Source organism: Talpa occidentalis, unplaced genomic scaffold (genome assembly GCF_014898055.3).
Source record: "Talpa occidentalis isolate TD23 unplaced genomic scaffold, MPIMG_talOcc4v2.1 talOcc4.16, whole genome shotgun sequence".
Lineage (NCBI taxonomy): Eukaryota > Metazoa > Chordata > Mammalia > Eulipotyphla > Talpidae > Talpa > Talpa occidentalis.
The window spans coordinates 74,996,555-75,010,589 of record NW_023601653.1 but is presented as its reverse complement, the minus strand read 5'-3'; the positions used below and the strand labels follow the sequence as shown (position 1 = coordinate 75,010,589).

Sequence of the window (14,035 nt, the reverse complement as noted above, 5' to 3'; positions counted from 1 at the left end):
TTTTTTCTCATTTGACATATAGGATGGATGATACTCATATACATAGTATACTCCAAAGTATTCTCGGATTATGACAAAACACAAACTATGTCAGCATGCCAACAATCACTTTCATCACATAGCCACAATCCTATTCATCATATGCCAAGGCTTCTGCTGCTTTTAAGCAGCATGAATGAGTCGCAGGCTCACCCGGTTCTTGTCCATTCATAAAAGCATTTGGGAATGCACGTGGCCAAGAGTGATGTATTAGAAGAACAATATTGAATTTATTTGTATTAAAACTTTCAGAAGGAAGTCATTCATAAACTTTGGTATTTTAATCTTAGTGCTTGCTACACACTGTTCAATTGCTCTGGACACACCCATGTGTCACCACATTGAACTTGAGAGTTGGTAGTCTAGATTAGTATTCACAAGTCTTAGACCACAGCCCCTGGGTGAGGGAAGGGCAGCTTGGAACTCTAGGAAAGGAACTCCAGAATCTATGTGTATCCCAAGCATTGTAACACTCCAAATAAATAGTCTGTCTCGTATTTACATTGCCACATTTTTAATATACACAGGCATGTAGGAATTCAAGTTCAAGTTAATTTCAAAGCTTTCCTGAATTCATAGTAAATCTTTATCATTATGTGTTTTCTCAGTTAAGCACTTATGAACTTGGCTAGAGGCTACCATCCAGGGGAGAGAGTGGAGATGTAAGAGTCAAGATTTCCAATTAGACAGAAAGGTCCATATTTTAACACAGCAAAATGGACCGAGGGCACTGGAAATTAGATGGCTGTTTCTCAAAATGAAGTTGTTGGCGTACCAGCATGGAACTCTCTAGAAATTCCTGGTTAAGTGTCTTGAGGTGGGGATCTAGAATGTGCTCCCTCGATGAGTTCAACTAAGAATCACAATCACTGTTGAGAATACCATGTAAAAAGTGCTTCTCCAATATACAAATAATAGTGAGACCCTGTGAAACATTTTCCAAGAGATTTAGAAAAGGATATAAACCTGCTCAATGGCAGGACCCTGCACAGATGACCACCTCGAGGGACCACAGTGTCCACCAGCAGCTCATATCTTAGGCATTTTCTTGGCCACTGGTGTGTACTGGAGGCAGGGCTCAGCGGGAATGTGGGCTCCCCCACACAGTTTCTTTGTTGTTTTCCAAAAGCCCCAAGAGGTTTGGAGACTTGAAAACAGGAAGATGATGGCTTTTGCCAAATTAACTTCCAATTAGATAATGAAATTATTCTGTTTATAGACTTTATAGAGATTTGAAAATACCACTCGTGGAGAGACTACAGAAAGCTCTCAGATAAGGATGGATTAACGGAGTGGTTTTTTGGAAATCGTTTGAGATTAGAAATAGATTAATTGTTGATGAAAAAGAGAATATATGTTTAATCTCTTCACTATGCTATGACAATATCTAGGAGCAAGAATTCTTCTCTGTAGGAATCTAAAAAACAAAAGCCCCCAGATCCCTAAATACATGGACTTTTGAGAATTATTTAAGAGGCACTGAAAACTCCAAGTTAAAAATAGCTTTTACCAGACCCCAGGAGGAGCAAAGATCTGGCAATTACCTAATAACAAAAATCAGTATGTAAAAAATCTTCAATGTCTTGACTTTGGAGCAAAGACAATAGAATAGCTTGGCTATCAACTCTGCAGCTCAAGGCCGTGGTTAGGAGCACAGAACCAAAGCCAGACAGGTTTGTTTTTTAATCCTAGCTTTACCCCAGAGCTAGGGGTGAGCTAGAAGCTTTGTGTGAGTTAACTCTCTAAGTCACAGTTTCTCATCTGCAAAATGGGAATAACAATTGGGAATAATGATAATAGTACCCCATATTCACCCTCTCTTATTGATAATTGTGAAGATGAATCAAGTGAATGCACATAACGTTCATATAGCAGAGCAACCATCGCTGCATGTTAATGAAGATTATTATTAGTTTTTCTACTTGTATAAGTCAAGGATTTTCTGTAATGCAAGATGTTCAGGACACTCCAGAAGAGCTCTTTGTGTATGTGTGTGTGTGCTTGGAAAAGAAGTGTTGCTTAGGCATCTTAACCTTGCGGATTTAAATTCTGTGTATCTTTCAAGTCTCATCTGATAGTAGACTCTTCTCTTCTTTTGTTTCTAACTCCCCCTAGCAGATATGCTCCACATTCCTGCCTCAATCACTTTGCCAGCTCATTTTATTCTGTTTTAGATTATCCTTTAGATGTTTCAAAAGCAAAAAGTCTAGCTCCCCAGCCAGACTCAGTTTCTCCTGGACTCAGATCATGGCAGCCATATTTCCCCTCTGACTCTCAGAGCCTGGTGTGTAGCATGCAGTGGTGGCTAACACATCAGTAAGAGAGCAGGCTTGTGCAGACCACTGTTTGCTATTTTCTTCTCCCTTCTGACAGCAACCACTGTAACTATTAGATTAATAATCCCTGCTCTGGTTGTTGGTGAGTCCTGGGCTGGGTGCTGAACTGAACACTTTAGATGCATTTCCTTGCTTGACTTTTACACTGCCACGAGAAAGAGTGTATGCTGGGTGCTTGCTGAGAGGACTGTGGCGAGAGCAGTACTACTTAGAGATGCCTTGCAGGCTCCAGATGACTGGCACAGTCAAGCTTAGACAAACATCTTGGGCAGGTATGGTGAGCTCCAGGCCCTTGAAATAGGTTTCCATTTCTCACTCCCTTTGCCCCTAACATAACTCAAGTGATGGGTTCAGTGCTCCCATTAGCAACCAAAATCCCAAAGTAGAGATTCTTAAGGAAAAGATTCTTAACTTCTGGGGGTATAGTTTGAAAAACTCTCCCCAGTATCTCAGATATGTTCTCAGAAGGTTGACCACCACCTACAGTGAAAAGTAAATTTACACAGTAACTCAGCAATAGATGGCAAAGATCTTTGCAAAATAGGGCTTACATTCATGCGATGCTCTCTGACATTTTTCAATTCTGCTTCATTCTTTCCTTAAAAATAAGAATGTGTGCAAATGGGAACATGACGGTTGGGAATATAAAATGGTTCCTTCTTTTTTGAAAACATTTGGATCATTCATCTAAATCTTAAACATAAAGGTATCAAATGACCTAGAAATTCCCCTTTTGGGCATATATCCAAGATAAATGAAACCATACATCTATATAGAAACATGAACAAGATTGTACACAGCAACATTATTCACAGTAGCCAAAAGATGGAAATAAACAAAATGCCACCAACTGATGAATGCATAAATAAAGTGATACATAGAATGGAATATTATTCATCCATGAAAAGGAAAGAAGTCATGCTACACGCTACAACCTGATCGAAACACTAAGTAAAAGAAGCCAATCACAAATCACCACATACTACATGATTTCATTGATATGAACCATCCAAAACTGGCGAATATAGAGAAGTGGAAAGTAAAATGGTGGTTGTCACTGGGAGGGAAGGCAGGAGTTAGGAGGAATAAGTTTCTTTTGGGGTCGCAAAAATGTTCTAAAATGAGGGGGTGGTGATGGCTGCTAAACTCTGCGATACATACAAACATTGACTTGTATACTTAACAAAACGTGTCTTACATAGCATGTGAATTATATCTCCATAAAACTACTTAAAAACAACAGTTGTGATCCAATAAACAGATTTCAACACCCAAAATAGATCACAAGACAGTTAAAAATTTTTGTCCTGGAGCATGTTGCCCGCTCCCCAAACCCCTGCCTGTCCTACTCATAAAAACTGCTACAATCTTTGGACAGGTGGATGGACACGCAGGTGGAGGGGGCAAGATGTGGTGGGAGATGGAAGCCACCTGCTGCACAGCACCCACCATCCTCCTGTGCTAGGGAAGCCTGACTGAGGCAGCACACACTCAACTAGAACAGCACACTTCTCATTCTCCCTGGCCGCTGGGGTGGCCAGGAAGGCTGAGTCTTTGGCGGGATTTGGGGGGAGCTCGGGTAGGGCTGACTCTGTGGATGGGTGCACCTTTGCCTCTTGCCCTCTCTTCTTCCCACCTTGACAAACATGGTGCTCAATCCCCAGAAGCCACCTGGTGACCTGTGGAGTGGATGGCAAGCCTGAGGTTGGCAAAGCAAAGATAGAAGGAGCCATGGTCCCTGCTGTTTTCTTGAAGCCACTTGGGCTACCCACCTTGGGACTTGTTTTTACACAATGGGACATCCCTAATCTGCTTACCCCACTCTCTCGAGTCTCTGGTTTTGGTAACCAAAGGAATTTCCAAATGCTATGCCATTGACATGGGTAAAAGCTCCCTCTGTGGCAGATAAACAGAACATAGACCCTTCCAGAAACAGCAACTCCTCTCCCATCTATGCCTCCCTCCCTCTCCTGCCTTCTGGAAATGAGGAGCCAAATACCTGGTAATCTTAAATATCCGCAGGAGCCGGACACATCTCAACACAGAGATGCCCAAGGGGGACATGATCTTGGTCTCCACCAGGATGGTCTCCAGGATGCCCCCACACACGATGAAGCAGTCAAAGCGGTTGAACAGGGACACAAAGTAGGCCTGCAGCCCCAGGCTGTACATCTTCAGCAGCATCTCCGCAGTGAAAAGAGCCAGCAGTGCCTTATTGGCGGTGTCTGCAGGTTCCGGAGAGGAGGCAGGAGCACGGCAAGGGTGTGTGCCGATGAAGGAAAAGAGAGAAAAGACTGTAAATATTCACAAGCCTCCCCACCCCTTCTTTCCCAGTCACAGCACCTCTCCTGTCCACTGTCACCAGAAAAGACCAAGTAGGGCCAAACCCAGGGCAGGGGGTTCTGCTGAGAATCACAGTGAATGTTTGTGGAGCCCTATGGGGCGCTCTGAGGGCATCTTCCTCACAGCTGAGAGGTGGGCACACTCTCATCATGCCCATTGTTCAGAGATGAGAAGGGAGGTTCAGAGAGGTGAGTAATCTTGCCCAAACCAAGCAGCCAAAGGCTGTCCAAGCCTGTCCTCTTTGCCAGGAAACTGACCGCTGCCCAGAGTTCTGGAAAACAGCCCTGGAGTCCAGGGCCAGGTGTGCCTGACTCCCTGGCTAGTGAGATCCTCTCCTAGGGGGTGCCCCAGGGGTGCTGCCTGCAAACTACCCATCATGGCACTTGAAGCGTGGTCAGGCCTGAAGTACTGAAAGTCCATTTTGGGAAGCAGGCAGCCCGGGGCCTGGAGAGCCAAGTAAGCTGGAGCCAGTATACTTGTTCCTTGGACACAGCAGCAACTGTTGGGGCAGACAGCTGGTGTGCGCCAGCTCTGGGAGCCAGCCTGTTTATAACAAGGCTGCACATTTCACTGGGCGCTTGAGAGCGGCCATGGCCCTTGGTGTGCCCAGCCTGGCACCTGCCAATGGCCATTAAAGAATTAGGGGGAAGGCATGAGAAGGGGCCTAGGGGCCTGATGTGCCCATCCTGGCGCCTGCCAGTGGCCACTGGCTGCTTTCCCATCACCCTTCTGCCAGGGTGGTGCCCCCCTTGGGGTTCAGGGCTAAGTAAGAGTAAACCCGGCCAGCATTAGGTGCTGCCTCTCACCTTGGACTTCCGTGAGCCAGTGGGGCTGGTTGTAATGCTCCGAGGCGATGGTGAGCGTGTTGAGGAATACCAGGAAGATCACCAGCCAGTAGAAGACATTAGACTTGACGGCAGCCCGACACTTTCTTCTGCAGAACCGATTCCACCGGCGCCAGTAGCGGCTGCAGAGAGAGTGCAGGAGGTGGCGTGAGATTCAGCTCTGTCACCCGGGAACACCATAGCTTCTTCCTTCGCCCCGGACTGACGTGGCCTCATGAGAGCGGTGTACCCTGGTGGGGCGGTGATGAGCTTTCCATCGAGCTAACTGCATCTGACCATCTGACTGCTTAGCTGTGCAGAGGGGCACACCCCTCACCTTCCGATGCTGGGGCTCTCTCATCTGTAGGCTGGTCTCACAGGGTAATAACGCATCTGGCGTAGATCTGCAGGTGCTTAGTAAGTGGGACAATTTGCATTTTCTAATAATGCCATTATTAGAAATAGTATTGCAAATATTGAGAGTATTATTAGCACTGATGGGAGTGTTAGGACCGGGAGTGAAGGTCACCTTGAGTGAAACCTCACCTATGCCTTGTACCCCATTAAGTCCCTTCTCATGCCTTCTCCCTAATTCTTGAAGCAATTCTGCAAAGCAGGCATTATCCCGATTTTGAGGAGAAGAGGGAAGGCTGTGGAGGTTGAATGTGTGACGGAGATCACAGAGCTGTGATCACCAGCCTTGACGCTGCCTCAGGTATGACGTGGAAGGGGTGAGTCTGGATCAGAGGTTCTGTTTTTAGGGGGTAATAGACTCTTAATAGAATCTGACAAATGTTTAGATCCCTGTTCAGCTAAAAAAGCACACACTACACATACATACACACTACACACATGTTCACACACCACATGGCCCTTGGGGGCTCAGCCAAGCTGAGCGATGGCCCCATGGGCTCATGCAAGGGACTCTTATCCATGACCCTAAAATCTGGTTGGCCACAGAATTACCTGGGAGGCTTAATACAAGAAATCAACCCCTTTCCACCCCCTGTACCCAGGTCCCCACCCCAAACCTATTACACCTGATTCTCTGGGGACTGGGTATTAACCAGTCCCCCCAAATGCCACTGCTATCTTTAAAGTTGCTAGGTGGTTCTAATGTGTAACATGGCTGAGAACCATTAAGCCGGACGACCCAATGAAACAATCCCATCTTATGATCTTATGGTTTTCCCCTAATTTCATTCTCTCGATAGAGAAGATAAATGGCTATATTCGGTAACTCACTTGAGCAAACATCTAACAAATGTCTATTTTGAGAAGAGGGGAGAAGCAGGGGCTGCTGGAGAGGTGCTCGGAGAGTCTGCAGGGCCCAGCTAGGAGAACGACATGATGGGGTTTGATTCTAGAAAACCAAACCACCACCAAAAACAACCTGTCTGCTTCTAGGTTAGGGGCAGTATGAGGACCATCCAGGTTGGAGATGAGGTCGCAGCTTTATTAATGAGAAAGAGGACAGAGTTGTCACCAATAGAACTTGGAGGTTGTGAGGGCGAGGGGCAGGGGTGTCGCAGGGACAGCCACCATTTCCAGCTGAGGTGACTGGGCAGAGTGGCCGCTTTCTACATAGGTACAAGCAAGAGCAGCGCTCTGGGCAGGGAGGGAGGTCACTATGAGGAGAAATGCATTCGAGGTGCTCGTAGGTCAGGTATATAGAGAAACCCCCAGGCAGCTGAAGGCAGAGCTCCTGCGTGGGCGATAAAGGCAGCAGGAGGAAGAAAGCAGAATCTTGATCTCGGTATCCAGGAATAGGAACCTCCACTCTTATGGGTCCCCCCACCGGTCCCAACCACCCTTTGGGATAGCATGACTCCAGCTGTATTTCTAACTCTGTTAGCTTTCTACTTACTGCCTGTGGAAAGTCCTGCTGCCCAAGCTTTGTTAAAATCTTAAAATCTAATCTTAAAATAAGATTAGAAAAATGAGGGGTCTAAGTGGGTGTTGCTTCCACAGAACTTCAGGGAGAACTGGAGTTTGGCTTGCAGAGCAGGGAGAGAGGAAAGGGTGGATGGGCAGTGTCTGCTCTGCCCCTCTGTCACGGGGGAGGGGGGGCTGAATGCCACCTCCAGGGGACACTAAACTTTGCAGGGACATGTACCTGCTACTTGGGGGAAATTCTCTATTAGAGAGGAAATGCTGCAGGGTCAGAAAATTTTGGTTTTCAAATGCACTTTGGGACACTTCCCTCCTTCAGACACTCCACTTGGGAAGAGTAAGGCTCGGGTAGGGCAAAGAGGGAGAAAGGATGGACAAGGGGCTTAGGTGGTCCTGGGTCACAGCTGCTCCTGGAAATTGCCAGATCTTGCACCAACGAGTCTTATCTGGCCAGGGCAGGATTTTTTTTTTTAAAGATTTATTTATGCATATAAGAACTGGGGTACAGGCCAGAGGATTCACCAGAGAGAGTGGGGAACAGAACATGTGGATTTACTGAAATACACTGCTGAGGGGAGCAGCAGGTGAGGCAGGAGAGGTCTGATGCAACATGTGGGTAGCTCCCTGGCCGGCCAGGGATTGAACGCCTGCTGCAGTGGCTGCGGATTGCTTCATAGGTTGCATCTTAACCCTTTGCGCCACCAGGGAGGCCCAGGATCTTTCCTGTTATTGGTGGTTTTAAATATTGTTGAGGGAGTTGGGAAGGCAATTTTTTTTTCCTGAAAAATGAATTTTCAGGACAAACTCATAGGTGATCTTAAATAGCTTACATTGTAGTTGCGAAGACTATGTTTTAAATAGATACAATCTCATGTTTCAAAAATCACTGATAATTGCTATTCAGAGTCCAAAGGACCCAAGGTTGCTTCTTTTTACAGCACATGGAACTGACTGGAGTCAGCTGAACGCCAGCTGAATGCTGAGAACTTGATGCAACGTTTCATCCCCCCCAGTGTGGGGGTCGTGGCTGCGGGGAGCCACATGCCATACCTGTGCCATGCGTCTGGACCTGCCTGCCCGCCAGGAGAGGACACTTCGATCGCGCCGCTCCCCTGCAGTCACTCAGGAGAGTCACATGGATTTGGGCTGGGTGGGGGTGGGGGTAATTACTATCCAGAGAAAGTATTTAAAGATAATTATACACCTCCCACTCTTCAAAATATAGCTTTGCTTGACAACTGGTTTCCTGGCAACGCTTTTTACTGTATAATAAATGTAACGGTTTATTAGATGTGTAAATTTATTTGTGTGTTTACATATGCATGGAGGATATAGAAATTAAATGATAAAATAGGGAGGAGAAATCTGCTTGCTATTCATGCTCCTTTCACACTAACTGGAAAAGTCATTTACTCTAGAAACAGACCTTCCCATGTGCAGACATAGAAGGACGGATATGAATGTGTCTAATCTACTTCTCCAAATTTCTGTATTGTTGCATTCCCATGGGAAATGTCTGCCTCCCCCACCTCCGTCTTAACTCTTCCCAGGTAGGGCAAAGAGGGAGCAAAGGGTTCTGGTTCTTGGCTTTCCACTGAGAGGGATGCCCCCCACCCCAGCCTCCCCCACCTCCCATAACTACCACCATCTCTGCCTTCTGTGTCCTGCTCATTCTTTAAGGCTTAGCTTCAGACTCAGCTTCTCCATGATGAACTTCCCAGCCTCAGAATTCCTGTCATACATACTGTCTGCTTTATTCGTTTTAGTCACACATTCATGAAATATTTATTAAGCACTTATCATGGGCTAGGTTCTAGGTAATCAACAGTTAGCATGACAGATATAGTCTCTATTAGACAAAACCCATGGGGTGATGCAGAGTCCCCAGCAAGCAATCTACCAGTGTGCTTAGCAGCAGGGGTGCCTTGGCAGAGCAGTCTCAGCCCACTTCAAAGGGCATCTGGGGCAATACAGAAGAGCCAGTAAAGGTTCTTCAAAGGAGAGGACTTCCCATGTCCTTGCCAGTGGACTATATGGCTCTAGCCTTTCCAGTGAGATCACAGGGTCCTTGTGAAAAGGGACCGTGTCTTACCTAGTGTGGCCAACTACACAGTAAGAAACTTGGCTGACAGATTGGCAGAAGAGCAGAGATAGCTCTAAGGGGATTTACCAACTCCCTGCTGCAGACAAGGCTTAAGAACCCCAGATCTCGTGACCCAGGGGTGAGGGTGGGAAGAGGAGAGGGCACTGCTCCTACAATAGCTTGCTCAGCATACAATTCTGACCGGCATCCAGAATGGTGTCAAGATGGCGGACACTTTAGGCTCTTTCCAGTGGCTAATGTGGTTTCTATCTTTTCTTCAACAGAATGTAGAAGAAAGAACACACAATCATGACAGTAACTTTAAAATGAACTACTAGTGATGAGGGAGAGGGTGGGTATGTGCTGCACCTCCCCCTGCAGTGACCCTTAGGGCTAATGGCTTGCGCCACGGTCCCTAGGTCCGGCTGGGCAACCAGCGCGCAGGCGGAGAACAGCAAAACCCCCTGAAGATATACTTGCTGCACCTCCTCCTGCAGTGACCTCTAGGAATCCCTAGGTCCGGCTGGGCAACCAGCGCGCAGGAGGAGAACAGCAAAAAACCGCCTGAAGACATAGATAAGACGGAAGCCTGTTGAAAGATAACGACCACCAGGAGCCACTACAGGAATGCTGTCCGCACGGAAACTTATCTCACCTTCTCTAGACCCACAAACTTTATTCTAATACAACTGTCTCTCTAAAATCTTTTCTCTTTCTCTGTTTAAAAGGTCATTGGTTTGCCGATTAAAAAAAAACATGCGAAATCTAATAACTAGGCTGATTCAAATGAAACGTTACTAAACTCTGTGTATTAATTGAACTGCTAGCTTAATAATTTCTCCGTTGTATACTTAGCCTTGTTTGTATTAATCTAAATGATAAAAATATTACATTGTGAAAAGTAAAATTCACCTGTGTTAATTAATAGTAATAGTGAGTAGTTAAAACAAAAAGTAATCATATAAAACAAAAAGAAAAATTAATAGCCTAACTACTTAGGAATGCGCCTGGGTCCAGATATAAATCACTGCCCTGTCAATGATAAGCTAAACCTATAAGCAAGCTGATTTCTTTACTGATGTTCGCCATTCCTATGCTTTTAGAAAACATATATATACTGGTCACCAACTCAAATAAAATCACACTCAGATTTTCACTCTTGAAGTGTGTCTGTTTGTCATTTCTTTAACCGAATCCCTGACCACCCTGCGCAGTCTCTCAACCCTGAGGTGGCCTCATCGCTCACTGCTGTGCTGGTCCGCGGCAGGTATGTGTCTGTGGCCTATGACATTGCAGAAGTGAAGTGACAATGGAGACGCATTTCACAGAATACTGGACAAGATGGTCTCTTCAATTTTAGGACCCCGTAAAGTTGAGATTGGGAGCTCCAACAGGTTATCTAATCAATCTCTTCAAGTTGCAAAAGGCTTTCTGAGTCATTTGTTCCATAACAGTTTAATTTAAATCCTATTCTGAACAGCTAACGCCAAATGTTCCAAAATTTCTTATTGTAACTAATTCCTCAGAGTGAACACTTGGCTACCCAAGAGAATACCCTAGTATTGCCCTAGTATTTTAAGTCCATGAACTTGATGAATTTTTCCCTAAAATTTTGTTCTAATAGTTCTTGTTTTTTTTTTTTTTTTTTTTTTTTATTTATTTATTTATTTGTTTGTTTGTATACAAGCACTGGGTACAGTCAGAAGCACGGGAGGGTGAGAGAATTCACCAGAGCCAGAGCGGGGAGCAGAGCAGGCAGAAGTACCGAAGTACACTGCTGAGGGGAGCAGCGGGCAGGAGAGGTCTGCGCGCCATGTGGGACCCTCCTCTGGTGGCCGGGGAGCAGCCGGGGATCGAACCGGCGCCACAGAGGCCGCGGGCAGCCTCGCAACCCAGCGCTCAACCGCTGCGCCACCGGGGAGGCCCCTGTTCTAACAGTTCTTTTAAACAAACTGTGGCTTTGTATTATTAAGCTTTCCAAATTAAATAGGCCAGGTTGCAGCTCTATTATCTGACATGGTTAAACTAAGGAAGTGATTAGGGATATTTTGATTTTTTTAACTCAAAATTTTGATTCTTTTATGGAGTAAAACAGGCTCTGCACTGTTTACATGGTTATTTGAGAGCTGCAGGTATTTTCTCTCTATTGCCAGCCTCCCCACCCCCCCCACCCCCTCCAGCTCACCTGTATTACTGTGTTTTTCTCCTATTCAATCTTGGTGGCCACAATCAGAGAGTAGGAAAAGGTAGGACATGTTTTCCTTGTGTCTGCAGTGGAAACCTTGGCAGCACACAGAAACTGTTCCAGGTTTACTCTGATAATTTTTGTGTCATTTCAACTCATTCCCAGCCTTTAATATTCCTACACAGACACCATCGGCAGGCTGCAGATTCTCGATATCTGCCCGCATGTGGCTATTGAGGCCTTGACATGTGGTGAGCCCAAATTGAGATATGCAGTAAGTGCAAAATACACACTGGATTTCAAAGACTTATTATTTTAACTGGCCTTCGCCTTATAAAGGGATGGGCAGTAATTAGGACCAAATCTCCTAGGGTCCCAGCTGCCAAAAAGATGGACAGAGGTAACTCCACAGATATCAGCTCTGAATTCTTTGCTTGACAGATCCCTAAGCCTCTTCGTGATTGTGGCCCAAAGAGAGTGGTCACCCTCACAGAAGAACTACCCCCCCAACTCCATGCCTCTACCTGGCAGGTGCTACCTTAGCCTACTCAAAGAGAGTGGGGTAGAGGGGGTGAATAGGTGGAGAGAAGAGCAGCATGACTCACCTGAACTTGGATTTGGAGATCCGGTGGCTGAAAGAGAAAAAAGAGAAAAGGTTACTAAATGACACGCACACTTTCTATCATTTCAATGATGCTAACAACCCCAGAGGAGTGTGGCGTGACTACACGTGGGCCCAGCAGGGTCTGTGGTGGGAATCAGAACACCTTTGGATAGAGAGGGTCCTACTGGTCAGCCTCTCCTGACAAATTTGGGGGTGTGAAATATGGAGACGGGGCTGGTCCAGCTGACGCATCTGTGACCCTAGACTCCTCTGCTCTGTCATCTGGGAAGACCCACACCTGTCCTGCAGGTTCCACAAGGTCATGTGAAGGGTATGTTAGGGGTGTTGCCCCTGTGGGAGGGCCACAGGGGCAAGGCAGGCCTCTCCTGAAGACACAGGAGTTCACCCAGCAGAAGGCATGGGCAGGAGCACGTCAGCCTGGACCTCACCGCTGTCTGAACAGGATTCCGCCAGCACTGGGGTGGGAAGCAAAGATAAGCAAGAGGCACCCCTGGAATTGAGAAGCCACTGCCGTCCTGGCCTGTGGGCCACAAGCTGGGCTAATGGAACAGACACAGTCCCTGGGTAAAGGCCCAGGCTGCCACGTCTGCTCTGGAACCTGGAGAGGGCACTTGGAGGCTGAAGCAGAGGGCAGGTGTGCTGGCGGCTGACGTGAAGGGTCACTGAGTGGAGTGGGTGGGCCTTGGAAGGTGGAACCTTCAAGGAGGCGTCAAGACTACTAGTTCCCACGAGAGAGCGCAGGGAGGCCTTGAGAAAGCAGACTTGGAAAGGGAGAGGCGGGTAGGATGGAGAATGTAAGCACTGGAGACAAAAACACTGAACCGACAAGTCAGAAAAGGCTTGGGTGTTCAGGGAGAGGATGCTGGTGGGTGTGCAGGGAGCGTGACAGTGCTTGTGTGGACAAGCAGAAAGACGCAGGCTCAAGCTGGAGCTGAAGAAAGGGATGGAGACACCGGTAGAAAGACAAAGTATGATGCCGAGTGAACACAGGAGTGGGGGAGTAGGCAGCGACGGCTGTGAGCCTGTGATGTCCCAGCTCTGCAGAGTCGGCTCTGTTGCAGAGCAAGAAAACAACCCCTCTCGTTATTTTTTATTAAAAAAAATTAAACCAGAAGATGTGACAGGTGGCAAAGCCATCGTGCATGAGATAATTATATCTCTGGGGCACTGAGAATCTGAGCCAAGTGCCTTTACTGCTCTGAACAGTTAGCTAATAACCTTTTCCCACCCCCGAAGACTGCCTGCTAGGGCTGGAGGCTTTAATCACATGTTAACAAAGCGTGTGGGAGGGGGACCCGGAGCCAAGGGCAGCGTTTTTATTTAGAGCCACAGTTTAATGGGGGAAACAAATGTTTTCCAGCTGCTAATTGGGTGGTGGGGAATCCGGGGTGCTCTCTTCTCCAGCCTGGCTGTGCTGAGCGTGGGACCTTCAGGGTCTCCCCAGACTTCCTTTTGGGCCATTAACTGTCCTGCTGGTAAACAAGCTAAAGCGAAGAGCATGACTTTTAGCCGTGTGACTCTGTCTACAGAGCCTGGCCTGGCCCCGGGACTTCTCTCAGAAATATCTCAGTGATCCTCTCTGGGGTGCACTTCAGGGCAGACCACATGCCCTTCCAGAAGGCTCTCTCAGCCCCAGTGTGTCTCCAATGGGGGAACTGAAATCAGAGTATTTATATCTCCCAAGGAAATGAGTCTGGGATGCGGGCA

General features: G+C 46.9%; 1 protein-coding gene across 7 annotated transcripts in view; it reads right to left on the bottom strand.

Annotated features, from left to right (window-relative positions):
* CACNA1C (calcium voltage-gated channel subunit alpha1 C) overlaps positions 1-14,035 on the bottom strand; it is a 561,196-nt gene that overhangs the window by 98,408 nt on the left and 448,753 nt on the right. For all 7 annotated transcript variants that reach the window (XM_054696576.1, XM_054696571.1, XM_054696570.1 and 4 more), the window contains 3 exons: positions 12,309-12,335; positions 5,525-5,685; positions 4,375-4,600 (listed from right to left, as the gene is read on the bottom strand). In XM_054696576.1, coding sequence (XP_054552551.1) covers positions 4,375-4,600; positions 5,525-5,685; positions 12,309-12,335 — 414 coding nt within the window. The remainder of the gene's footprint in view (positions 1-4,374; positions 4,601-5,524; positions 5,686-12,308; positions 12,336-14,035) is intronic.